This window comes from Phyllobates terribilis, unplaced genomic scaffold (genome assembly GCF_046119375.1).
Source record: "Phyllobates terribilis strain yellow unplaced genomic scaffold, ASM4611937v1 Scaffold_3__8_contigs__length_932513732, whole genome shotgun sequence".
Taxonomy (NCBI): Eukaryota; Metazoa; Chordata; class Amphibia; order Anura; family Dendrobatidae; genus Phyllobates; species Phyllobates terribilis.
The window spans coordinates 379,115,219-379,142,787 of NW_027362763.1; the positions used below are offsets into that span (position 1 = coordinate 379,115,219).

Genomic DNA, 27,569 nt, shown 5'->3' on the forward strand with positions numbered 1-27,569 from the left:
GGACACCTTTGAAGGTGTTTTCTATGTGTTTCTATGTGTTTTTGTTTGCCTGCCATTGGTTTTAACGGTGTTCGAAGGTGTTCGACGAACAGTTCGACGAACAGTTCGGCGAACACACGGGTGTTCGACGAACCGAACCGAACTCGAACACTACGGGGGTGGCCCAACACTAATCATGATTCCAAACCAGTGGTGGACCCAGTGTCAGCCTCTCCATCTTTCTTCACCAGCAGTTGGCTTCCTCTTCTTCTGTGCATGTTGGGTTACCATAGTAATTCATTGCGCACCTCTGGTCATGTGTTTAGACCTTATACGCTATCTCAGATGGCAGCATCCTGCCTGAGTACTCAGGTAGTTGGCTTGCTCACCTGTAACCATTGGTTGGACTTTGAGCCACCTGATATACTCAGCTCTGCTGTATTACTGGGCTCTGCTACATCACCACAAGTGTACCTCCTGAAATACACAGGTCTGGTATTCTGCTGGTCTCTGCTACAAAAGAACTTATAATTCTCCTGACTAATCCAGCTCATTTATATCACTGAGTTTTGCACAAGTTTTCTTCCTGACATACCTAGCTCTTCAACATCTTCTGCACAAGTTTTCTTCCTGACATACCTAGCTCTGCAACATCACAAGTGTGCTTCTTAATATGCCCAGTTCTCCTCTTCCACATAGCTCTGCAATATTACCTATTTTCTGGAGAAGCATTCACCTGGATAGGTACCACCTCTGTGGAAATGTCATGATCCATGATTTATTGTGTACCTCCTTTCCTATCTGAATTTTGTAAAGTGTTTGATGAGACAGGCTGAGTTTATTCTGCCGTTGACCCTTTACTTTGCTTAAAACAAGGGATTAATTTGGCTGCCCAATATGACAACTTGTTAGGTACCCTAGAATCAGGAAAGAGCTGAAACAATGAAGTTTTCCTGGTTACAATCCAAGCAGGATTTTCTAGGTGAATAAAAGATGAACTAGCAGAAAGGACTTACCAAGATCCTTTTTTCTCTCATGAAATCAAATGCATTTGCACTTAAAGGAGTAAAATTCAAGATGTTTGTGTTCCAAAAGTCAGGACATTTTTTAAGCCTCCTCCCAGGGAGAAAGTCCTGAAAACCATGCACGGTGGAATAGATTATCTTTTTCCAAGGTAACTGTCCTCTGGCCTTGAAAATATGCCTATATTGTTGAGTTGCAGTGAAAGGTGAATTGTTCCAAGTGTAAAGCAAAGCATGGAAACTCCAGACTCTAAATGGAGTGATCACCTTAGGTTTAACATTATCCTCTGTCAATGATAATTTTATCGTACTTATGTCACTCTTTTTTAGAGCTTCAGTTTTAAGTTCCAGCCTTTGTGGACTCTGGAACTGCAAAGAACTGTATTTTTTTCCTCATTGGCTAGGAGGCTGAAGCTTTCATTAATTTCTTTACAGACATTATTGAAGATTCTTTATGTAAATGGCTCTGCAAATCTGAATGGCAGTTCTGAACCGAAAAGGGAATCATCCATGTGGGAGCATTTCATTTTAAGGACATCTCCATTTTAGTTTTACCCCTTCCTTATGTGCCAGAACTCTAAGGCTACTTTGATTAAGGAAATAATAATTGACTGGATAACTGACCAGTTGTCGGGATCTACAGTACTTGTTTTCAGATTGAATTATTGTATTACCCTGAATTTTCACTGCGTTTTTTGGATTTGCTGACATTAGTTACAATATTCCACCTACTTATTAGAATTTTCCAGATTTTTTTCCCAATGTTGAGTCTCTCCCATCACATCATTCCTTTGGCTGTACAATACCTCTCTTCCTACGGACAGAGCATACCAAAGAATTAGTCTACCCTTTGTCTCTACTAGAAATGGCAGTCATGTCCAGCTATATAAAAAAAAGTCTCCAGACAAATTCAGATGGGTCATGTCACAGGGCTCTGATACATCATCACAAGTATGACTCCTAACATATCCAGCTTGGATGTATAGCTGGGATCTGATACATCACCGCAAGTGTGCCTCCAGTTCTTTTGTTCCTATGGGCTCTGCTACATCATCGCAAGTGTGTCACATGATATACCCAGCTCTGCCAAAGCACTTGGCTGTGCGACATCATTACAAGAAATTCTCCTGACATAGTAAGAATTTTATGTTGAAAGACTCTGCTACATTACTACTGGTGAGCCTCTTGAGAAACCCAGCTCTGTCATGTCACTGAGCTCTGCCACATCACCACAATTGTTCCTCCAGCTCTGCTGTACCGATGGGCTCTGCTACATTACCACAGTTGTTCCTCCAGCTCTACTGTACTGATGGGCTCTGCTACATCATCACAAGGGTGCCACCTAATATACCCAACTCTGCCATATCACTGAGCTTATCTACATCACAACAAATTAAAAAGTGTTCATACCCCATGAGAAGTGATGGGCAAACCAGTGGATGTTCGGGATGTTCAGCCGAACATTAAAAAAAGTTTGGTAGCGGTACCCGAACTTGAACCCAAGCCCCATTCAGATGAATGGGGGTCCCGAACAACCAGTGTTTCCTATACTGTGATCTGTGTGACATCGCAATAATCATCATCTCTGATCGGCGGTAAGTTCAATACCGCAGGTCTGAGTGCTATGTTCCCTCACTATCACACAGATAACAGCGTGTGAGCCAGCAGCTCTGACCGGCAGTAAAAAGGTTATCGCCGGTCACAGGCATCGGCTGAGGAGAGTACTACTCTCATCATCCTACACCTGCTCTCGCTGATAGCAGCAAGAGCAGGCGAGGCTCATGAGAGTATTCACCAGTCAGCGCAGGCAAAACTGACAGCTGCAAAATGCAGCCCCCAGCTGTCAGCTTTATCATGGCTGGTTATCAAGAATAGAGGGGTCCCACGCCATTTTTTACATTTTTTTATTTAAATAAATATTTTAAAAAATTGGCTTAGGATACCCCACACATTTTTGACATCCGGCCAAGCTAAAGTGGATAGCTGGGGGCTGGTAATTCTCAATAAGACACCCCCATTACTAACCCCATAGTGGAATGTAATAAAAACACAGAAACAGAGAACAGACCTTTATTTGAAATAAAAACAAAGTCTTCTTTATTTGAAATAAACACTCCCTACCCTCTTTTACCCATTTATTAATGTAGAATTAAAAATAATAAAACACCATATTACACATCTGAATGATGACAATTAGTGATGAGCGAGCACTAAAATGCTTGGGTACTCGTTGCTTGGGTTGAGCAAATTGGAATGCTCGAGCACTCGGTCCGAGTAACGAGCCCAATGTAAGTCTATGGGAAACTCGAGCATTTTCCTTTTGCCCCCCCCCTCCCCCCGCAGTCTTCAGAAGGCCTAAAAATTGCCCAAATCAATGGGAACAGTGCTCACATGGCATGGGAACAGCATGGGGAAGACCCCTGGAAACATTTCTGACTCCCAGGTCACTGCTGTGAACAACGTTGTCAGAGGTATTACGCCACTTTTTCAAACTCACAATAAAACATACAAAAACAAAACCAAAATGGATTTTCCTGGGAAATATGTTAAGGAACATCTTTTCCAGGGTAATGACTTGTATATAAGGCAAAATAAATAGCCAAAAACAAAAATGTTCCTCCACACCTTGGGCTATGTTCACACGTAGCGTTTTTGATACGTTTTCACACTTTTGCACTGCTTTCAACCAAGACAAAGGCATTCACAGGGAAATGTCATTTTAACATTTTACAACCTTATCTGGCCATGTGGTGTGTGACATGGGAACTGCATGTGGAAGACCCCGGGAAGCATCTCTGACTCCCAGGGCATTGCATAAGACTGTGGTCATCTCATCAGACATGATCCTATATTACTGCGGTAATAATACAGACATTTTTGGCAACGTGACAAATCTTAAACTCCATTTAAAATTAGCAAGGTGTGTGTCAAGGGATGGGGAAGTGGACGTTATGGTGATGGTGAAAGTGCACGCAGAGGCCGTGCGCAAGATGAAACTGTGTCTGCTGAGGGAGCACAACAAACACCCACGTAATGTCGAACTACTTTCCTGTCCCAATTTCTAGGGGGCCGCGGAACACCACTGTTGAAGCCAGGGCAGTGTGAAAAGGTTGTTGGTTGGATAGCAGATAAAGTTTCCAGTCAGTTTGCCACCACCACCACCACCACCCTGTGTTCACCATGGTCCAGTCTCAGTAGATGTGAATCTTGATCACATTATTATTACTATTTTATCGCCATTGGTACTTTACGTGTGAAAAAGGGGTATACATTGCAAAAACAATTACAATAATCTTGAACAAAAATGTGACAGCGACTGGTACAGGAGAGGAGGATGCAGCTGGTCTTGCAGCGGTATGGTGGGGCGAGGGTTACTGCACGTTGTACACATGTCGCAAGAGATGGGTCTTCAGCTTCCTTTTAAAGATTTCAACAGTAGGCGAGAGTCAGAAATGGTGGGGTAGAGAGTTCCAGAGAAGGGGGGATGCATGGGAGAAACCTGGTATGCGATTGTTGGAAGAGGAAATAAGAGGGGAGTAGAGAAGGAGATCTTGTGAGGATCGGAGGTTGCGTGCAGGTAAGTACCGGGATACTAGGTCACAGATGTATGGAGGAGACAGGTTGTGGATAGCTTTGCATTCCAAGGTTAGAGTTTTGAACTGGAGTCTCTGGGTAATGGGGAGCCAGTGAAGAGATTGACAGAGAGGAGAGGCCAGGAAATAGAGAGGGGACAGGTGGATTAGTCGGGCAACAGAGTTTGGGATAGATTTGAGGAATGCGAGAGTGTTAGAAGTGAGACCACAGCGAAGGAGGTTGCAGTCGTCGAGAAGGGAGATGATTAGCACGTGCACTAGTGTTTTTTGTAGATTCGTGGTTGAGGAATGTGCGGATGTCGGAGATTTTTTTTACTTGGAGTCGACATCTTCCTCACCCTGTTCCTCCTTCCTCCCAGCATTCCGAGTGCCCTGAGACAACTGATCCCACACTTGGACACTTCAAAGAGGTGTTTTATTCATCTTTCCATTTATAGATTCTGGCCTCTCGCTCGGTTCGCTCGGAAATGGAAAGAGCTTGGATAAGTGGTTTGAAGGAGAGATTGGAGTCCAGGGTTACCCCAAGAGCTGTTCACTTTTCCATCAATAAATTTGGGCCTCTCAACCGGCCAGCTTCGAGTAGGGCAACAGAAAATCACATGTAGCGATTTGAGGAGCCATGGTCACCCGAAGGTGATGGTGGGAAAGTGCAAATACTGTCGCAAGAAGTGGATAATGATGAGACACAATGTACAGAAAGTCAGGAGGAGGACCAGTGTGCGGAAGTAGAAAACGAAGCAGTGGACGATGAAGTCACTAACCCAACCTGGCAAGGGGACATGTAGAGTGAGGACAGCAGCACACAGGGGGAGGGAGGTGTAGCACCACAACAGACAGGAACAAGCAGTGTGGTGGCCACACATACAAGACGGGCAACTGCTCCCTGGAACACCAACACTACGGAAGTTACCAGTACAACTGTTAGGTCTTCCCAAGTCTGGTTGTTTTTTAAAGACTGTTTAGATAACCCCAAAAATGCCATTTTCAACATCTGCCAGGCCAGCATCAGCAAGAGCACCAAAACTACCAGCCTGACCACAACCAGCATGCTCAGGCACATGACAGCAAAGCACCTGAGTAGCTGGGCCGAACACCAAGGTCCAGACACAGTGTCTGCGGGTGACACCACTGCCTCTTCCACTGTTGTGCGTGCTCGCCAATCCCCTGTCCATGGCGCATGCAAAAATGCCTCCCACCCTGCACCTGTCATTGTAGACTTGCAACTATCACCGACCACGTCCTTGTCCCTTTGCAGCGTTCAGTTGACCCTACCACAGTCCTTGGAATGCAAGCGCAAGTATGCAGCCAGCCACCCACCCACAGGCCACAATACTAAACTGCCACATTTCTGGACTGCTTGCACTTGAAATGTTGCCTTTTAGCCTTGTGGAGGCGGAAGCTTTCCAAAACCTCATGGCGGGGGATGGGTGTCCATACTCGGTCCCCAGCTGCCACTATTTCTCCCAGTATCATCTCCGCCTTCCACAAGCGAGAGTCCCCGAACATTACCCGTGCCCTTTCCAGTGTACTTAAGTGGGAAGGAGCGCATAACTACAAACATGTAGACAAGTGAATGTGGCCAGGGACAGTACATCTCACTGATGCATGTCACTGGGTTAATATTGTGCCTGGTCTCCTAGACAAAGACCAAATTATTCATGATGGGTTGATCATCCATCTCCTTAGCTTTGTGTTACTTGGAATGCAAGCGCAAGTATGCAGCCAACCACCCATCCACCCACAGTGGGGAGCCAGTGAAGTGATCATAGATTTCAATTTTATAGATTCCTGGAGCCAGTCCACAGTAAAAAAAGCAGCCATAGAGCGTCCAGGAACCTTCCCACACACTTTTCTTAGCCAAGGCTGCTTCTCGGCAGGGTTTTCCGGGCCCACCAGAGAATCCTCGGGTGGGCCCAGGCTTCTCCATCAGGAGAGTTCATGATAGCGCAAACATTGCAGCTGCTATGGGGCTCTTGAGCAGGGGAGAAAGGTGGGCCCTCAGAATCAAATCCTCTGGTGGGCCCAATGTTTTTCAGTCTGACAGTGCTTCTGACAGTGCTTCTTGGTGAGAGTTGTATTTCACCGCAGCCATATTCTTTAGCTCGGTGAAAGGACTGGCATAGAGGGAAACCGTATCTACTCAGGATGTCATTTCTCTGCCACCAGGTTCCGCCCATTGTCACACACGACCATGCTTGGCTGTATGTTCAGGTGAGATCCACAAATCAGGCTGTTGTGTTACAGCTTTCAACAACTCTTCAGCGGTGGGCGGTTTGTCACCTAAGCATTAAGCATATTATCTTCAGCACAGCCTGTTGCCGCTTGGCCAATGCAGTACTACAGTGCTTCCAGCTTGTGACTGATGTGGTCATTTTGGAGATGGAGGTCGAACTGGAGGAGGAGTTGCAGGAGCTGAACAATGTGATTACATTGAGGTCTAGTTTTTATACTAAAGAAAGATCCTACTTTGTTTATATTATTTTCTATACGTCTTTTCAAATGTGTATTGGAGTGCGTCCTAATTTTTGGCAGCCCTTGAAATTGTTGCATATGCAATAACAGTATAGTAGACACAACTCCTTAATAATCGGAAGGACAACTCAAATAGATTCCATGTTCTAGAATATTAACTGTCTTATCTGAAATTCTTTTACGGGTGAGGTATCGCAGTATGGATAGGGTATTACACCGATCCAGCCAGGTATTATTGCCTTATACTGCAAGTTGCTGGTGCTGCCCATTAAAATGTAAAATCTATTCTATTCCCTATCGATAACTCTGTTAGATGCATTTACAATAGGAATAGGTGCTGCTGCTAGGTGGTATCGTCACCAGCTGCACATAAGTGTTCATTCTGGTCGCATAAATGTCTTCCACAGCCCATAACTTTATTTTTTTTATTTCTTTGGCCTTATATGCAAGTCATTACCCTGGAAAGAATGTTTTACATTTTTTCCATTTTGTTTTTTGTATGTTTTTTTTTGTCAGTCCGCAAAAGTGGCGTAATACTCTGACAACATTGTTCACAAATATGCTATTTGTCAGCAGCCAACTGAGAATAGGTTTGAACCCTCAACTGCAATACTTTAAATGGAGGGTAATATTTGACACGCTCACAATAATTGCTGGATTATTAGGGCAGTCATATGGGATAACGTCTGATGGTCAATGTTTCAGGCAGTCGCCTAATAGTATGGTATTTGTCAGCGACCAAGTGTTAATTGGTTCAACAATCACACAGGTGGCTGACTTTAAATGGAATGGAATATTTGGCATGCTCCACAAAATTTATGTATTATTACGACAATCATATGGATCACATGCGTCTGATCATTGAAAAAAGTTCCTCTGCTTCCACAATACAGTAATATGAATAAAACAAAAAAATCTGGCTGTATTCTGCGAACAAGCAAATGGAGCTGTAAAATGGTGTACACACGGCTACAATCTATAAATGGAGGACAATTATTTTCCACATTCACTACAAATGGCAGGATATGAACGGCAGTTATATGTGATACGTCTGACAGAGAACCATGGTTTTAAACAGCAGGCTTGTAATTTAGTAATATTATTCTACACAGAGACCTAGTGTGAATAACTTGACCGACAAACTGCAACGAAATGAAAATGGAAGAAATGGCTGATTTTGGAACACTGTTATAGGTGATATGTCTGACAGAGAATCACGGTTTTAAATAGCAGGACTGTAATTTACTAATATTATTCTTCACAGACACCTAGTGTGAATAGCTTGAGCGACAAACTGCAACGAAATGTAAATGGAAGAAATGGCTGATTTTGAGACACTCTTATAGGTGTTATGTCTGACAGAAAACCACGGTTTTAAATAGCAGGCCTGTCATTTACTAATACTATTCTACACAGAGACCTAGTCTGAATAGCTTGACCGACACACTGCAACAAAATGAAAATGTAACAAATGGCTGATTTTGGAACACTCTTATAGGTGATATGTCTGACAGAGAACCACAGTTTTAAATAGCAGGCCTGTAATTTACTAATACTATTTTTCAAAGACACCTAGTGTGAATAGCTTGACTGAAACACTGCAACAGAATGGAAAAGGAGGACAATATTTTCCACGTTCAGTTCAAATTTCTGGATTTTTATTGCTGAAATATGGAACAGATCTGGCTATATTCTGCAGTGCTAACAAGCAAATGGAGCAGAAAAATCGTGCTCTCTGGATTGCTTTTTAAGCAAATAACTGGGATTAAGATAAAAAACAAATTTGCCCTGGCCCCTGATATCTGAGGCTATGTCTACAAATATCTGTAATTATTATAGCAGCAGACAGAACGTTCAATGGACCCTCTTGTGCTATATGCACTTCAGTCTGCCACATACCCTGCCTGCCTGCCTAACTCCTACTATCACCACTGATTATATGCAGCTGGATTAGTCCTCAGAAGGACTGTTAGTTCAGTTGGATATATATATTTTGTAACATACCTGGCGGCGTCCTTGCATAGTGGTCCATCTCCCACTGTGCAAGAGCGCGCACTTGATCTCCTGTCCAGAATGTCTCTCTGGCTTCCCTCCATGCTGTCTGTTTGTGTCTGTTTCTGCTGCTTAAGGGCGGCGCCCGATCACTTCCTGCTTTTTGTACCTGCTGTGGGTCACACCCCTTGTGCGTCCTCAGCCTATTGCTGTCTGTCACCTGGTATATAGCTCAGCTGCTCCAATCATTCCCTGCCTGAGCATAGTGTTTCATTCAGTGTGTGCTTGCACTCTGAAGGTGCCAGGTCCCGTTCTGTGTTCTCTTGTCTGCCTATCCTGGAGGCTGTATTTCCAGGCCTGTCTGAACACGCTCCTAGCCTGTTCCTCCTGCCTTCTAGGGGCCGATTACCTAGACCCGCTCCTGTATCTTGTCTGTCCTGTCTGAACACGCTCCTAGCCTGTTCCTCCCGCCCTCTAGGGGCCGATTACCTAGACCCGCTCCTGTATCTTGTCTGTCCTGTCTGAACACGCTCCTTGCCTGTTCGTCCTGCCTCTCTGGGGGCCGTATTCCCAGACCCGCTCCTGTATTCCGCTGCAGTGTCGGTCTCCTCCGTACACTCAGTTCCAGTCTGAACTCTCTCCTATCCTTTACCTGTTTTGCCTCTATGTCCGTTCCCTTCCTTTTTCTGCAGAGTCTGAACTCATACCTAACTCCTGCTTGTTGTCTCTGTACTCCCGTTTGTGAGTTTGTGGTCCACTCGCTACTTCACTGCAAGTACCCTGTGGGTATCTGGCTCTGCCTTTCCCTTCCTGTCTGTTCCGTGTGAACAGAGCCCTGTCCCCCCTGCTCAGCCTTGCCAGCTCTGACTCCTTTGCTCACCGCTCCGGCGGTTCTAGCCTGCTCTGACTCCTTTGCTCACCGCTCCGGCGGTTCTAGCCTGCTCTGACTCCTTTGCTCACCGCTCCGGCGGTTCTAGCCTGCTCTGACTCCTTTGCTCACCGCTCCGGCGGTTCTAGCCTGCTCTGACTCCTTTGCTCACTGCTCCGGCGGTTCTAGCCTGCTCTGACTCCTTTGCTCACCGCTCCGGCGGTTCTAGCCTGCTCTGACTCCTTTGCTCACCGCTCCGGCGGTTCTAGCCTGCTCTGACTCCTTTGCTCACCGCTCTGGCGGTTCTAGCCTGCTCTGACTCCTTTGCTCACCGCTTCGGCGGTTCTAGCCTGCTCTGACTCCTTTGCTCACCGCTCCGGCGGTTCTAGCCTGCTCTGACTCCATTGCTTACCGCTCCGGCGGTTCTAGCCTGCTCTGACTCCTTTGCTCGCTGCTCCGGCAGCCTTGCTCCGCTCTGACCCTTTTGCTCACTGCTCTGGCAGTCTCGCTCCGCTCTTATCCTTTTGCTCACTGCTCTGGCAGTCTTGCTCCACTCTTGCTCACCGCTCCAGGCGGCCTCGTCCTGCTTTACTCTTGCTCACTGCTCCGGCAGTCTCGCTCAGCTCTGACCCTTTGCTCACCGCTCCTGGCGGCCTTGTCCTGCTCTACTCTTGCTCACCGCTCCAGGCGGCCTTGTCCTGCCCTGTTCTTGCTCACCTCTCTGGGCGGCCTCACTCTGCTCTGTTTGTCCGCCACATCTGTGGTTCTGTTCCTGAGTCCCAGTGTGTACTGGGTCCTATCCCGCCAGTGTCCCTACCTGCTAGTGCCTCCCTGTCTGCACTCTAGCTGTGCTTGCCTGTACCCCTCTGCCTGTATTGTTCCTGAGTCCCAGTGTGTACTGGGTCCTATCCCGCCTGTGTTCCTACCTGCTAGTGCCTCCCTGTCTGCACTCTAGCTGTGCTTGCCTGTACCCCCCGGCCTGCATACCCGCCTGCCTGCATACCAGTCGTGCCTGCCTATACCCACCAGTCTGTGCGCCAGCCTAACCAACCTGTTCCTGTATTCCCCTGTGTGGGTCAACAGCCGTGTCCGGGGTCTGTCCTGGAGTAGCACCTGGTCCCTCTGCTCGGTTCCTCCTTGGTGCACTGGAGTCGTATGCCGTCGTGCGACCCTGGTCGGATCGGGTGAATACCTAGTTACGCCCCTCCAGGCATTCACTCTCCGGCACGGTCCAGTGGAATCACACGCACACGCCGCTCAGCCCGGGCGTGTGCATTACATATTTGTTATGGAGTACCTATACTAACTATAAACAAACAAATCTCTCCCTGATGCAGCAGCACCTCTCCATATTCTGCCTTTTTACGGGGTAGACTGTGACGAGCATAACGGCGCCAGGTCTTATATAAACCTGATGATGCTGTGCGGCCAATCACTGTAATGCCCACAACCAACATGGCTATGGCATTACAGTGCGTGGCAGGCAATCCCTGCTCTCTAAAGAGCACGAAACATGCAGGGAGGGGACCTGAGTTCCCGCCTGAGCAACCCGGAAATACTCTCCGAGCTCGTCGAGCACCGTGATGCTCGGGCAAGTATCGAGCAGTGGCGAGCATGTTCGCTCATCACTAATGACAATCCATTTGTCCCCAGAAGAACTCCATCTCTTCTACATCTGGATTCACGGCTGAATGCTGTTATGATTCGAGTGCTCAGCCATGAATCCAGGAGACAATGAGCTGAACGTTAGAGTGCAGCTTCAGTGACCTGCGGTAACCTCAATAACAATCAGTGGTGGAGAGGGGTTATACAGCGCTCATAAACATGGAGGACTACCTAGAAGCAGATTTACTAGTCCTGTAGTGATAATATCCTGCTGATAAAACCTTGATTTTATCAAAACTACACTAAGCCGCCCAGTAAGTGATACATAGCTGGAATCAAGGTATCTGTCTCTACATTATGCCACTTTCAGTTTAGATGGCAAAAACCTGATGACAGTTTCCCTTTAAATGTTGATGTTTTACTGAAATATATTTTATTAGCCTCTGATAGGAGTTTTGCTATATATTTCACACTCAATATATACCATATTTTTTATATACTTTATAAAAAAAATCACTATATTCTCCAAACACTTAGAGAGCTGGCAATTCTCTCTTTTTCCTGTAAAATAATGATATTTACATTTATATTAATCTGTACAGGTTTCTCCAATTAAAAAAACTCACAGATACATACATTTTTTTTAACAGTTGGGAAAAAAGTACCCTATTTTTATGGACTATCCATGAATTTCTACATGGTTGGCAATCCCTGAGTTCTACATGCCTTGGACTATCATTTTGCATTTATTTATTTTTTTTAGAAAATACTACGATGAATATATATATATATATATATATATATATATATATCTATCCATTGTAGACGTGATCAAACTTTTCCTACTATGATCACACTCTTGCTACTATGGAGTGTATGATGCAAAATTTGCACAAAGCCGTGGATCTGGCATGCATTAACCTGTCTGAAGATCACAACAGATTACTGTTCAGTACCTGCTAGAAAGAAGACAGTTCCCAGAATGTTAATGGCCAGGGTAAGAATTAAGCAGACATTAGACCATCAAAAATAGTAAGAGATTTCAGTTCTACTACGTGTAGTGTAATTAAAATCACAGAGAATATTACCGTGTGAATACCAAGGCCATTAAGCATGTATAGTACATCTTCAGTTGCAACATTTCCCGTTGCTCCATTTGCATAAGGGCATCCACCAAGTCCAGCGGCTGCGCAGTCCACAACATTAACCCCCATCTTCAAAGAAACGTGGAGATTAGATTATATTTCTTTTATGCACAAGTCATATATTAAGAATACAGTCCATTTCGGAAAAAAATCTAACGTTAAATAAACATTTGTTTTAAGTCTTTAGTCTTTAAATGTCTGATATTACCTAATTTGCTTAAGAAATTACAGCTACATAAGGCAGAACATTGAAGGCCATTGATTAATGTATTGTAACATTAAATCCATCTAATTGCAGCAATATTTGTAAAATATGACATCAATTTCTATTTTACATGGGTATAAACAAAAGTATACCAAGTAATTTTAAGACTCTATAGTAAAAACTATCAAATTGCCCACCTTACCCTTACCCACCTCATCAGTGGGCATTTTCAGAAAATATGACCTAGAATAAAAACAATTCACAGAAACCCTACAGTAAGTGGTAACACATGTTAAAAGCATAGGGTACTTAGTTAACCATTTTTAAAACACCACTCCAGTGTATTTTTTTATTTTACCACTGGAGTGGTGCTTTGAATGTAAGGTCCCTGCATTTAGTTTCATACTTATCTGCTGCCATCATCACCTTCTATCGCCACCGCTACTGTCGGTCACTGGCAGTTTGTGATCTGCCGGATCCCTCCAGTGTTTGCTGGAGCGAGGTGGAGGTCACTCCTTTAATGCAAGTCTATGAGAGCCTTTTTCTGGCCCTTGTACACTTGCATTAAGAGCTGATGATGTAATTTCTGACTTTTGGCCAGTCAGAGGTTGTCACAAGATGGCGCAGCGGGACCGGAGCGAAGCTGAAAAAGGTGAAAACGCTGGAGGGTGAATATAAGACCAGGGGCATAGACCTTACATTAGATGCACCGCACCAGCTCTGAAAAAAAAGGCTGGGATGGTGCTTTACATTAAAAAGTGTAAAAACCATCACTTCGCAACAAAATTTACCCAATCAGGATGGTCCCTACTATTGTAACTTACATCATTACATACCAGCAGGCCTAAAATAGACAGGGACGGAGTTGTACCTGGGCATCACTGTGTTTTGTACCTGCAAGTGGAAAACTGAATATATAATCGTGTACAGATCAAGGAGGTGGCCACACTCCTAAATGTACTGAGTACAAGAAACTGAGAGGACGACTCCAGCTTTTCTTTTCATTTCAGAATTGGAGTAGTGCCACTAACGTAAGTTCCCTGCCTCTAGAAATATACTCTGGTCCCAATATGCCATTTTATGAGCACAAATTATGACTGACCAGAAGTGAGAGGTAACAGTCACAAGCTCTCAATGTAAGTCTTTGTGAGGCTCATTCTGACTCTCAGGCTATGTGCCCATGATGCAGAAATGCTCCAGATTTTTTCCTGAGCGTTTCTGCATCTCCCTGGCAGAAAAAACGCATGCGGATTGTACATGCGTTTTTCCTGCTAGGGACAAGTGGAAGTGAAGCGTTTTTCACATGCATTTCCGCATGCGGGTTGACAAGCGCTTTCCAAGCGATTTTAGCATCACTTGGAAAGTGCTTGACAACTTGGTCACACTATATAAATCCATGCAACCGGCATGTTAAAAAATAAAAAATAAATATTATACTTACCTTCTGATGGTCCCCGGTGTCCTTGTCTTGGTTTGCCAGCAGCTCACGGTAGACTAAAGGACCTGCCGACGTCAGCGGTCGCGTGACCCGTCACATGACTAAATGACGTCACCGCAGGTCCTTTAGTCTACCGCGAGCTGCCGGCAAGCCGAGACCGGGGGCCATCAGAAGGTAAGTATAATATTTATTTTTTATTTTATTCTTTTTTTTACAGGTACTATGGTACCCGGGTCCGGAGGAGAGTCTCCTCTTCTCCAAACCCGGGTACCATCCGCACATGGAAACGCATGGAATCCGCATGTACAGATGCAGTGATGCAGATTCCATGCGTTCCAATGCAAGTCAATGGCAGCGAAAACGCAGCGCTTCCGCAAAATAATTGTTAGTGCTGCGAGTTTTTCCGCAATGATTATCCGCAGCGGAAATTTCCGCATCATGTGCACAGCACATGCGCATTATCATTGGGGAACATGGGAGACCTTCTACCAAGCGTTTTTTAAGCGTTTCTGCAGCGGAATTGCCGCTGTAGAAACACTTAAAAAACACATAGTGGGCACACAGCCTTAGACTTACATTGAGATACGACCTTCAGCTCACCTAGCAAACACTGGAGCGATCTGGTAGGTCATGAATAGAGATGAGCGTTGTTCTACTCGAACTGTTCGCCAATCTCAAATTCGAGCTGTTTTGGGCGGTGTTCGAGCCGTTCGGCGAACACGAACAATTTGAGAAAAATTCGGCTGTTCGAGGTTATGTTCGATAACTGTTCGTGCACCAAAATCATAACTGGATTTTTTCTCAGTAATGATGAAAATTAATGTTAATACGCAGTTTGAGTGTACAGCGGGGTGGGGGGAGGGGCAGGGGATGGATCTCTGCAGGAACAATGAAGATCTCCATTTTTTTTTTTCTCTTTCCCGCATTTATAGTGGGGAGGTGCAATCTGTCAGCCTATCAGCAGCGCACACCCGGAGCGAAGTGCTTTTTTTCACACAAGCAAGGGCATGTGTCATTGGCAGTGTATGTCACATGTCCTTGCCCTATAAGACCAAGCCATTTTCCCCGTCGCCACCATTTTCTCACTGCTGCAGCTGCGTGTTAGACGGCACCACTGTTGCTGTGTGCGCTATACCTTGTTAATTTCAAGCCAATTTTCGCACAAATCTACAGATAGCTTGGGAGTAGGGAATAGTTGTGATTGCAGTCCTTTTAAGGACTAGGTTACAGCATTTCCTATGACTTTTATCAGGCAGGTCTGTGCTCTTAAATAGATAGGTTGTGGGAGTAAAGACTAATTGTAATTGGAGTCCTTTTCAGGACTAGGTTACATCAGTTCCTATCAGTTTTTGCCAGGCAGGTCTGTGCCAGTGCTGTGCAAGTTTTTTTCACAGCATTTGGCCGAATCTAGCAAAGCTAATCCTTTTTGGCCTATTGCAGAGTGTGTTAGTCAGTGGAGTAGCCTACCTGTGTTGCAAGATATACCACCTATGTATAGAATACCAATTTTTTTACTGCACCTAGTGAAGTAAAATCTTTTGGGCATAGCATCATTCTATTAGTCCATCTATACTGACCTCCATCAGGTTGCAAATTGAATATAATTTTTTTCTGCATCTAGCTCTGAAAAAATATTGGGCTTCTAGCTGTGTGTGGGACTTGTTGTATTAGTCCATCTATACTGACCTCCATCAGGTTGCAAACTGAATATATTTTTTTCTGCATCTAGCTCTGAAAAAATATTGGGCTTCTAGCTGTGTGTGGGACTTGTTCTATTAATCCATCTATACAGACCTCCATCAGGTTGCAAACTGAATATATTTTTTTCTGCATCTACCTCTGAAAAAATATTGGGCTTCTAGCTGTGTGTGGGACTTGTTGTATTAGTCCATCTATACTGACCTCCATCAGGTTGCAAATTAAAAATAATTTTTATCTGCATCTACAGTACCTCTGAAAAAATATTTGGGCTTCTAGCTGTGTGTGAGACTTGTTCTATTAGTCCATCTATACTGACCTCCATCAGGTTGCAAATTGAATATAATTTTTATCTGCATCTAGCTCTGAAAAAATATTTGGCCTTCTAGCAGTGTGTGGGACTTTCTCTATTAGTCCATCTATACTGACCTCCATCAGGTTGCAAATTAAAAATAATTTTTATCTGCATCTACCTCTGAAAAAATATTTGGGCTTCTAGCTGTGTGTGGGACTTGTTCTATTAGTCCATCTATACTGACCTCCATCAGCTTGCAAATTGAATATAATTTTTATCTGCATCTAGCTCTGAAAAAATATTTGGCCTTCTAGCAGTGTGTGGGACTTTCTCTATTAGTCCATCTATACTGACCTCCATCAGGTTGCAAACTGAATATATTTTTTTCTGCATCTATCTCTGAAAAAATATTGGGCTTCTAGCTGTGTGTGGGACTTGTTGTATTAGTCCATCTATACTGACCTCCATCAGGTTGCAAACTGAATATATTTTTTTCTGCATCCACCTCTGAAAAAATATTAGGCTTCTAGCTGTGTGTGGGACTTGTTCTATTAATCCATCTATACAGACCTCCATCAGGTTGCAAACTGAATATATTTTTTTCTGCATCTACCTCTGAAAAAATATGTGGCCTTCTAGCAGTGTGTGGGACTTTCTCTATTAGTCCATCTATACTGACCTCCATCAGGTTGCAAATTCAAAATAATTTTTTGTCTGCATCTAGCTCTGAAAAAATATTGGGCTTCTAGCTGTGTGTGGGACTTGTTGTATTAGTCCATCTATACTGACCTCCATCAGGTTGCAAACTGAATATATTTTTTTCTGCATCTACCTCTGAAAAAATATTGGGCTTCTAGCTGTGTGTGGGACTTGTTGTATTAGTCCATCTATACTGACCTCCATCAGGTTGCAAACTGAACATATTTTTTTCTGCATCTACCTCTGAAAAAATATTGGGCCTTCTAGCAGTGTGTGGGACTTTCTCTATTAGTCCATCTATACTGACCTCCATCAGGTTGCAAATTCAAAATAATTTTTTGTCTGCATCTAGCTCTGAAAAAATATTGGGCTTCTAGCTGTGTGTGGGACTTGTTGTATTAGTCCATCTATACTGACCTCCATCAGGTTGCAAATTAAAAATAATTTTTATCTGCATCTACAGTACCTCTGAAAAAATATTTGGGCTTCTAGCTGTGTGTGGGACTTGTTCTATTAGTCCATCTCTACTGACCTCCATCAGGTTGCAAATTGAATATAATTTTTATCTGCATCTAGCTCTGAAAAAATATTGGGCTTCTAGCTGTGTGTGGGACTTGTTGTATTAGTCCATCTATACTGACCTCCATCAGGTTGCAAACTGAATATATTTTTTTCTGCATCTAGCTCTGAAATAATATTGGGCTTCTAGCTGTGTGTGGGACTTGTTCTATTAATCCATCTATACAGACCTCCATCAGGTTGCAAACTGAATATATTTTTTTCTGCATCTACCTCTGAAAAAATATTGGGCTTCTAGCTGTGTGTGGGACTTGTTGTATTAGTCCATCTATACTGACCTCCATCAGGTTGCAAATTAAAAATAATTTTTATCTGCATCTACCTCTGAAAAAATATTTGGGCTTCTAGCTGTGTGTGGGACTTGTTCTATTAGTCCATCTATACTGACCTCCATCAGCTTGCAAATTGAATATAATTTTTATCTGCATCTAGCTCTGAAAAAATATTTGGCCTTCTAGCAGTGTGTGGGACTTTCTCTATTAGTCCATCTATACTGACCTCCATCAGGTTGCAAACTGAATATATTTTTTTCTGCATCTATCTCTGAAAAAATATTGGGCTTCTAGCTGTGTGTGGGACTTGTTGTATTAGTCCATCTATACTGACCTCCATCAGGTTGCAAACTGAATATATTTTTTTCTGCATCCACCTCTGAAAAAATATTAGGCTTCTAGCTGTGTGTGGGACTTGTTCTATTAATCCATCTATACAGACCTCCATCAGGTTGCAAACTGAATATATTTTTTTCTGCATCTACCTCTGAAAAAATATGTGGCCTTCTAGCAGTGTGTGGGACTTTCTCTATTAGTCCATCTATACTGACCTCCATCAGGTTGCAAATTCAAAATAATTTTTTGTCTGCATCTAGCTCTGAAAAAATATTGGGCTTCTAGCTGTGTGTGGGACTTGTTGTATTAGTCCATCTATACTGACCTCCATCAGGTTGCAAACTGAATATATTTTTTTCTGCATCTACCTCTGAAAAAATATTGGGCTTCTAGCTGTGTGTGGGACTTGTTGTATTAGTCCATCTATACTGACCTCCATCAGGTTGCAAACTGAACATATTTTTTTCTGCATCTACCTCTGAAAAAATATTGGGCCTTCTAGCAGTGTGTGGGACTTTCTCTATTAGTCCATCTATACTGACCTCCATCAGGTTGCAAATTCAAAATAATTTTTTGTCTGCATCTAGCTCTGAAAAAATATTGGGCTTCTAGCTGTGTGTGGGACTTGTTGTATTAGTCCATCTATACTGACCTCCATCAGGTTGCAAATTAAAAATAATTTTTATCTGCATCTACAGTACCTCTGAAAAAATATTTGGGCTTCTAGCTGTGTGTGGGACTTGTTCTATTAGTCCATCTCTACTGACCTCCATCAGGTTGCAAATTGAATATAATTTTTATCTGCATCTAGCTCTGAAAAAATATTTGGCCTTCGAGCAGTGTGTGGGACTTTCTCTATTAGTCCATCTATACTGACCTCCATCAGGTTGCAAATTGAATATAATTTTTATCTGCATCTACCTCTGAAAAAATATTTGGGCTTCTAGCAGTGTGTGGGACTCATTGTATTAGGCCATCTATACCAAGCTCCACCAGCTTTGAAATTAATAATAATTTTTAGCTGCATCTAGCCCTGAAAATAATTTTTCCCAATAGTGGTAGCAATAGAAATATGGGGCGCGCGCCTGGCTAACAAAAATATACGCTTCATAACACAAAACACCAGCCTAGCGCACTGCATTAATAAGATGGCATCATCGTCTCTCCCAGTGCTAGGCCTACTACGCAGGCTAGTATTCCTGTGCCTAAAACACAATGTATGGGTCCGCGCTAGCCACTATGCTGAGGGGTATAAAGCTGCTGCTAACGCTTTATAACAATTCAATTGGCAGATTTTCACAGAGCTCTTCCACAACGCCCACCCATCGGGCAACAGTTGCCCACCCTCCCTATGGGATCTAGTGGCGAATAGTTGATGCCATTAATCAGAGCGTCAGTTGCCCCGTCAACGTGGCAAGCATACGGTAAGGCATGGAAAGAGTGGACACGACTAGTAGCAGGCAGACGGGTTGACCAATGTGAACAAGCCAGATCACAAGTCACCATAGAATTTCTCCACCAGCTAATGATGAGGGGCATATCAGGGGCGTCAGCGCAGCGGTGTCTGACCGGAGTAGCATTTCACTTCCAACTACTGAATTGGGGAGATGTGACAAAGATTCATCATCAGACAATACATAAAAGGGTGGAAAAGGGGTCAGCCAAGTCAGGAATGTAGACGTCCCGTCCCGTGTCACTAAAACTGATTTCTCACATCTTATCCCTAACACCGTTAACATAACACTCACAATTTGAAGCAACACTAATGTCTACTGCATTTGTGATCGCCTTCTTCGGGGCGCTATGTATAAGCGAATTAGTCCCTCAATCCAAAATTACCACCAGTGGACGCTTATTACACCAGGAAGTATTCATAGCCAATAATGCAATACGTGTACGCATACACCAATCGAAAACGGTTCCAGCGGGCAGGGGTACTTGGGTACTTCTACAACCCACAAACGGTACACTGAGTCGGGTAACAATAGTAAAAACATATCTAACCATCAGATCACAAAGTAATTTCTTCGTATCACACATTGATGGAACGCCATTATCAAGATACCTGTTCCAAGCTATATTTAATAAATGCATAACATCGGCAGGGAACCACCCCAAAGATTACGGGACACACTCATTCCGCATAGGTGCAGCCACGGAAGCAGCAAGAGCAGGACTGTCAGAAACGGAAGTTCAGAGGATAGGGAGATGGCGATCCACGTGTTTGGCGAGATACATAAGACCGGACTTGTTATCCTAACGTGGTTTGTTTCTTTTACAGGTGACGCTAAGCCAACAGTGTGAGTGATAGGCCACTCGTATATATATTGGGCACAAAAAAGGGCGAAAGTCCGCCCAGGCGGGAGGAAATTAGAGTTTCATAACACATATTTCAACTGGAGAGGTATTAGAGGCCTGCTATGGCCACAGGTACTAATGGAGGTAATCAAGGTAGGGAGAGAGGCAAGAGGTCCGGTCATCTTAGTTATACAGGCCGGGGGAAACAACCTAGGTCATCACAAGAGCGCATAACTAATGGCAATAATGAAACTAGACACTGAGCGCTTCAGAGAATTTTTCACAAAATTAGCTATAGTATGGTCAGAGATTGTGCCGATAGCGGTATGGCAAGGTGCGCGAGACATCACGGCCATCGAATGGACAAGGCGGGTAATAAATATTCGGATGGCAAAATTTAGAAGAGACAGAGGCGGTGTAGTGATACGACACCGACAACTGGAAGGAGATAAAGCAGGCCTCATACGGCCCGACGGTGTTCACTTAATAGATATTGGACTGGACATATTCCTGTCAGGACTCCAGGACGGAGTGGAACAAGCGTTAAGAGTGATGGGTGGGGGTCAGAGTCCTGCATACGAGTACGCTGGATCCTCCGTGGCCTGGAAATAGAAAGGACATGTTGGAGAGTTACACTTGTTGGCCAACTTGCCGGAGTGGGGACCCAGGGCATGCTGCAACAAGCTGAATTATTTTAGAAATAAAATGCCTTTCTAATGGAATGAGTATAAAGAGTTAATAAAGCTGTGACCGATCCTCACCCATCCAGTTGTAAGAGTTACATTATTGGGTTGTCCATGAAAGGGGGGCGGTAGGGGGGCTGAGCATCTGGGTTTGGTTGGGGGTCCCCACAGTCTGCCTAGGCTAGATTAATTTAAAAATTCTTATTAGATACACAGGCGGTGCAGCTTGCTTCGCAGCTGGGCTACTACGCCCAAAGTATTGCCTAGGCTAGATGCAGTTAAAAATTCTACGCTGACTAGCAGACACTGAAGATTTGGAGCAGACCTCTGAGTAAACAGCTCTTCAGACTCAACCATCTGTGTTACCCCAAGCCATAGTGTATGTAGTTTCTTACAGTTAAAAGAGGGGGGTGCGACCCAACCCACCTGGAATTGACGATGCCAACGTCACGTAAGACACAGCAAGGGGACTCCCAAAATTGTGGCACAGACACCACTTAACCCTAGAACGCATACCTGTGGCCTTGCAGGCCCGCCCAGTTAATTGTTTTCTATTTTCTGCAAGATTGCTTTAGTTAGAATTTTGAAACTCTAGGTATTCTTCATGTATATAGTTATTTGTCATTTGAGTTTGAGTTATTCCATGTTATTTGCACACGGGCCTAAAGGGCCCCAGGTATGTGAAAGTGTAGATTTTTATGGTCATGCGTTCTAGGGTTAAGTGGCATCAATTGCCCCACTGTTGCTTAAAACGGTTGGTGAGGTGATTTTACCAAATCCCCAAGCTTTTAGTCTCCCAAGGATGACACAGGGGTAGAAATGTCCTTGCGAATCCATGATTTGATCATCTTTATGAACGTGAGTCTGTCTACATTCTCAGTGGACAGCCGCGTGCGCTTATCTGTCAGCACACCACCAGCAGCGCTGAACACACGTTCAGAGAGAACGCTGGCTGCATGGCATGACAAGATCTCCAAGGCGTGAGTGGCGAGCTCCGGCGATTTTTCAAGATTGGAATACCAAAATGAGCAAGGGTCCAGTGACACAGTCATGGCTTCGATGTTCACTTGGAGATTCTCCTGTACCATCCTCTCTAGGCATTGACTATGTGTCAGACTTCTTGTCTCCTGTGGCCTTGCAAAAAATGGTCTAAAAAAGTGGTGAAACGATTCCACAAAATTGCTGTTACCAGCAGATACTCTGTTACTGTTACTGTTTGAGTGATGAAGACTCGACAGTCCCACCGTTGGCAAGTTAGAACTGTGAGATTCACTACGTGCACCACTGGTGTTTTGTGGAAAAGCACATGTAAGATTCTGCAACAGATACTCCTGCATTCGTCAATACCTTTTTATGGCAGGATTATTTCGGCAAATATACTTTTGTACCGGGGATCTAAGAGTGTGGCAACCCAGTAGTCGGGATTACTTCGAATTCTGACAATCCGGGGGTCATGTTGCAGGTAGTGCAGCAAGAAGGCACTCATGTGTCTTGCGCATCCAGAAGGACCAAGTCCTTGTTGTGTTGGTAGCGAGGTAAGAATCATGCTTCCTTCCTCTGCCCTCTCCCTCCAACCTAGCACAACAGAAATGTGATCAAGGTCTCCCTCATCTGATGAGTCTTCCATGCCCATTGCCAGTTCGTCCTCCACTTCTTCCTCGGCTCCTGCACCTTCCTCAACAGTTTGGCTGCTACCATGCGCCCTGGTTAATCCCTCTCCCCCACCCTCCCATGCCTGCCGCCTTGGTGCTGCCAACCGTCTGGACCTTGGAGATGTTATCCCTTCCGCATACGACTCCTCCTCTACTTCCTCCACCTCCTCTTGTCCCACCACCTGACTCCGAATTCTGTTTAACATGTGCTCCAGCATGTAAATCACCGTAATAGTCATGCTGATAATGGCATCGTCAGCACTAAACATCTTCGTCGCCATTTCAAGACTGTGCAGAAGGGTGCATAGGTCCCTGATCTGAGACCACTCCTCCAGCGTGATTTGCCCCATCTCTGGATCTCGTTGGCCCAGGCTATACGTCAGAACGTATTGCACCAGAGCTTGTCGGTGCTGCCACAGTCGCTGCAACATGTGCAGAGTTGAATTCCACCGTGTCGGCACATCGCATTTCAGCCGGTGAACTGGCAGGCCCAACGACTTCTGTAGAACTGCGGGATGCGAACGGCGGAAGTGAGCACACAGCGACCGTGCAATCTGCAGAAGGCCATCTAGTCCGCGATAGTGGGCTAAAAATTGCTGGACAACCAGGTTCAACACGTGAGCCATACAAGGCACGTGTGTGACATTGCCCCGGCGAAGTGCCGCACCCAGGTTTGCAGCATTGTCGCACATGGCCTTCCCTGGTTGCAGGTCCAGTGGAGACAACCTTTCATGAAACTGGGTCTCCAGAGCTGACCAAAACTCCTCAGCTGTGTGACTCACATTTCCCAGACATTTCAAAGTAAACACTGATGCGTTGAGCCCTGCTGCCAGCATAGTAAGGAGGTGTGCCGGATTCCTTCTGCGCAGTTAGAAAGCAGGTGGCATTACCAGACAGGCTTTGGGTGCAGGTGGAGGACCGAGAGGAGGTTGAGGAGGCAGAAGCAGTGGAGGAAGTTCGAGATAAAGAGGATTAACACACAACTCGTGGGGACGGTAAGACTTGGACAGCAGCCCCTTGTCCTGCTGTCACCATAGTTACCCAGTGCCCAGTCAGCGACATGTAACGCCCCTGTCCATGCCTTCTCGTCCAAGTGTCTGTGGTGAAGTGCACCCTGTCACACACAGAGTTTCTCAAAGAAGCGGTGATGTTGTGTGCGACATGCTAGTGGAGCGCAGGCACACCTTTCTTTGAGAAGTAGTGCCGACTGGGCATCTGGTACTGGGGCACTGTGACGAACATAAGGTCTTGAAAATCCTCTGTGTCCTCCAGGTGGAAAGGCAGCATTTCTGTAGCCAACAGCTTGCAGATGGTGAAATTCAACCTCTTAGCTTTCTCATGGCTAGGAGGAAATGGTCTTTTACTTTTCCACATCTGAGGGACCGAGGGCTGGCTGTTGTGCTTAGACGGTGTTGAGTAGGGTGTCCCTGGCAACTGCCGGTCTGTGAGGAAGATGCAGGCGGACATGTTAGGTTGCCTTGATCCAAAGGTGGTGCTCTCGATGTCGGAGAGCGCTCAACACTAGCAGGTGTTTCCACTTCCCAATGAACTGACGACCTGCCAATCACACTGGCTGTTGCGGGTAAAGAGGTGGCAGGTCTGCGTCCAAAAACATGTGTGACTGCTGTCCCCCCAGTCACAGAGGATGAAGAGGCTGCGGATGCACAAGATGGGGCAGACGGTGGTTGGCCCAGCCGGCTAGGCTGCATTGTAGCACAGTGAGCTTCCCACTGCAACTTATGCTTCATATCCATGTGACGGTACATGCATGAAGTACTCAAACTATGTATTTTTTGGCCTCTACTTAGCTTTTGCTGACAACTATTACAGATAACACGAGTTGGGTCATCCTTATCGATCTGAATAAATGCCCAGGCTATGCAAGGCTTAGAGCCCATGTGACCTGAAGAGCCACTACGACTTGTGGTCAGAGGCAGAGTTGTGGTTGAGGATGCAGTTGTTGACGTGCTTCCAGTACTCCGTCACTGTTCAGGAAGGAGCAACCTAACCTCGTCGTCAATAGCATCTGTGATGCCCCGCTGCGCTTGGTATCACAGATCCTACAAGAGTGCATTGATGGAATCCTCCACAAGAGGCCCCCATAAACATTCACACATCTCCACCTTCCACCTCAGACCAGCAGAGGGAGCCCGTTAGGGATATAAATAGGGAAGGTGGAGCTAGGCAGTTCAGTTCCTCTGAAGAGTTCCTGCAGTAGAGAAGCCTAAGAGAGGTCAGTCTGCAGTGGAGCTCAGTCTAGTCTAGAGAACGCAGTTAATAGTTCAGCAGTGGAGCACGAGGCTCCTGCTTGCTAGATTCAGGGAGCCCAGATAGAGCTTAAGGTGTGCCGGTGCCATAAGATCAGTGAAGCGCAGCAAGCTGCCGTTAGTGTGTATAGCCTAGTGAGGGCCCGAGTAGGCCGAAGGCGAGTGGCGAGTTAGTACATAAGGGGCAGAGGAGCTTAACCAGCTCACCCCGAAGCATTTACCGGACACAGGATCCGAGCTTACCAGTATCTCTATGACCCAGTAAGGCATAACCGGAATCCCTGGAGAACTACAAGTCCCAGGATCGCTAAGGTGCTGATATGTAACAGAGCCAGGAGACGCTTAGGCCCCGCATACTGGGAGCGTGAACTCCAAGAGAAGGCCCTACCACAAGGTCAGCCAGCGCAGGACAGAGACAAAGTTAGGCCTAGCTCCAGGCAGGTCAGAAACTTACTACGCAGAGGCAAGAAACAGGAGGCCCTACACCCGCTCATTGGGGAGGATCCTGATATGCACCCTTCACCCTACAGTGCTCCGGGATGTGCCTGAATTTCCACCAGTAAAAGGTACTGAAGTGACTACCGTGTCCGTTCCCGTTCTTGCTCTGACCCAGCTGGGTCTCGCCTGTCCTGCATTCCCCCTGCATACGCTGCCCTGAGACCTAGCTCCACCTGTGGGGAGCTATACCATCGAGCTGCCTTATCACCGGCTTCAGTGGACTGCTGCAGCGCTGGTGCTTGTCACCAGATACCACAGGTGGCGTCATGAACTCTTATAAAATTAACAATTATCCACCCTTTTAAAGAGAGACCCCAGGGTACGGGCCAGGGAGCCGACCACCGCGACATCCCGAAGGCCAGGCAAATGCCCGGGTACCGAGTCATCCCCATCCCCAGGGCTAGTCACATCCTCCTCCACCTCCTCTGCTGACCTCATCGACTGTCTGACTGTGGGTTGACAGTAAGTGGGATCTCCAACCTCGTCATCATCACCCTGTGTGTTATCACACCCGTCGCCCTCAGAGCCAACCTCTTCCTGCCCTGACCGAAAAGTCAAGTTGTCGCTCCAATCAGGTATTTGAGTCTCATCATCGTCTTCATCATTGTCTCCACCAACAGGAGTTACAGTTTGGGAACAAGGGTCTACATTATGCTCAGAACCTTCTTCATCTGGTCCTGGATCCAACTTATAAAGATTCTGGGCATCGGATCAGATCATTTCCTCATCTGGATTAACAGAAGCTCTGGAGCAGACCTCCGTTTCCCAGGCTATAGTATGAGTAAACAGCTGGGCAGACTCAGCCATCTTTAAGGAGGGATAGCTAATACTAGAGAAGAGAGAGAGAGGATTCAAAAAGACCTAAATAAACTGGAGCAGTGGGCAGCAACCAACAGAATGGTTTTTAACAGGGAAAAATGCAAAGTACTACATCTGGGCAATAAAAATGAAAAAAGCATATACAGAATGGGAGGAATAGAGCTAAGCAACAGTACATGTGAAAAAGACTTAGGTATACTAATAGATCATAGACTGAACATGAGTCAACAGTGTGATGCAGCAGCAAAAAAGGCAAATACAATTCTGGGATGTATTAACAGAAGCATACAGTCTAGATCACGTGAAGTCATTATCGGTCTTTACTCCTCTTTGGTCAGACCTCATCTGGAATACTGTGTACAGTTTTGGGCACCACATTTTAAAAAAGACATAGACAAACTGGAGCAAGTTCAGAGAAGAGCGACCAGAATGGTGACTGGTCTGCAAACCATGTCCTATGAGGAACGGTTGCAGGATTTGGGAATGTTTAGCTTGCAAAAAAGAAGACTGAGAGGAGACTTAATAGCTGTCTACAAATATATCAAGGGCTGTCACATTGTAGAAGGATCATCTTTATTCTCATTTGCACAAGGAAAGACTAGAAGCAATGGGATGAAACTAAATGGGAGGAGACACAGATTAGATATTAGAAAAAACTTTTTGACAGTTAGGGTGATTAATGAGTGGAACAGGCTGCCACGAGAGGTGGTGAGTTCCCCTTCAATGGACGTCTTCAAACAGAGGCTGGACAGACATCTGTCTGAGATGATCTAGTGAATCCTGCTTTGAGCAGGGGGTTGGACCAGATGACCCAGGAGGTCCCTTCCAACTCTACCATTCTATGATTCTATGATTCTATGATCTGTGTTACCCCATACTCAGACGGGCAGCTGGAGACTTGGGAGCTGTGAGGAAGCAAGTGCGATTGGGGTGACACCTCTGAGGACTGGAGTATTTGTGATGTTGAAATTGAGGTGATGGAGAGCCCACTTGAAGGAGCACTTGATATCCGTTGAAGCACCTGCTGTTTTTGTGCCTCATCTAGAATTTGCAGCGATGGGCGTGTCCGTAAGAATGGGATCGTATCACATTGTCCACGAAAAGAAGTCAACATCTTAGTTTGGCTGGAAGATGGTCTTTCTTCTGCAGATGTT

At 45.2% G+C, this 27,569-nt stretch overlaps 1 protein-coding gene across 2 annotated transcripts in view; it reads right to left on the bottom strand.

Moving 5' to 3' along the window:
* The window catches only part of HMGCLL1 (3-hydroxy-3-methylglutaryl-CoA lyase like 1), a 285,021-nt gene that overhangs the window by 29,361 nt on the left and 228,091 nt on the right, over nt 1-27,569 (bottom strand). For both annotated transcript variants that reach the window (XM_073673142.1, XM_073673141.1), the window contains one exon: nt 12,620-12,745. In XM_073673142.1, coding sequence (XP_073529243.1) covers nt 12,620-12,745 — 126 coding nt within the window. The remainder of the gene's footprint in view (nt 1-12,619; nt 12,746-27,569) is intronic.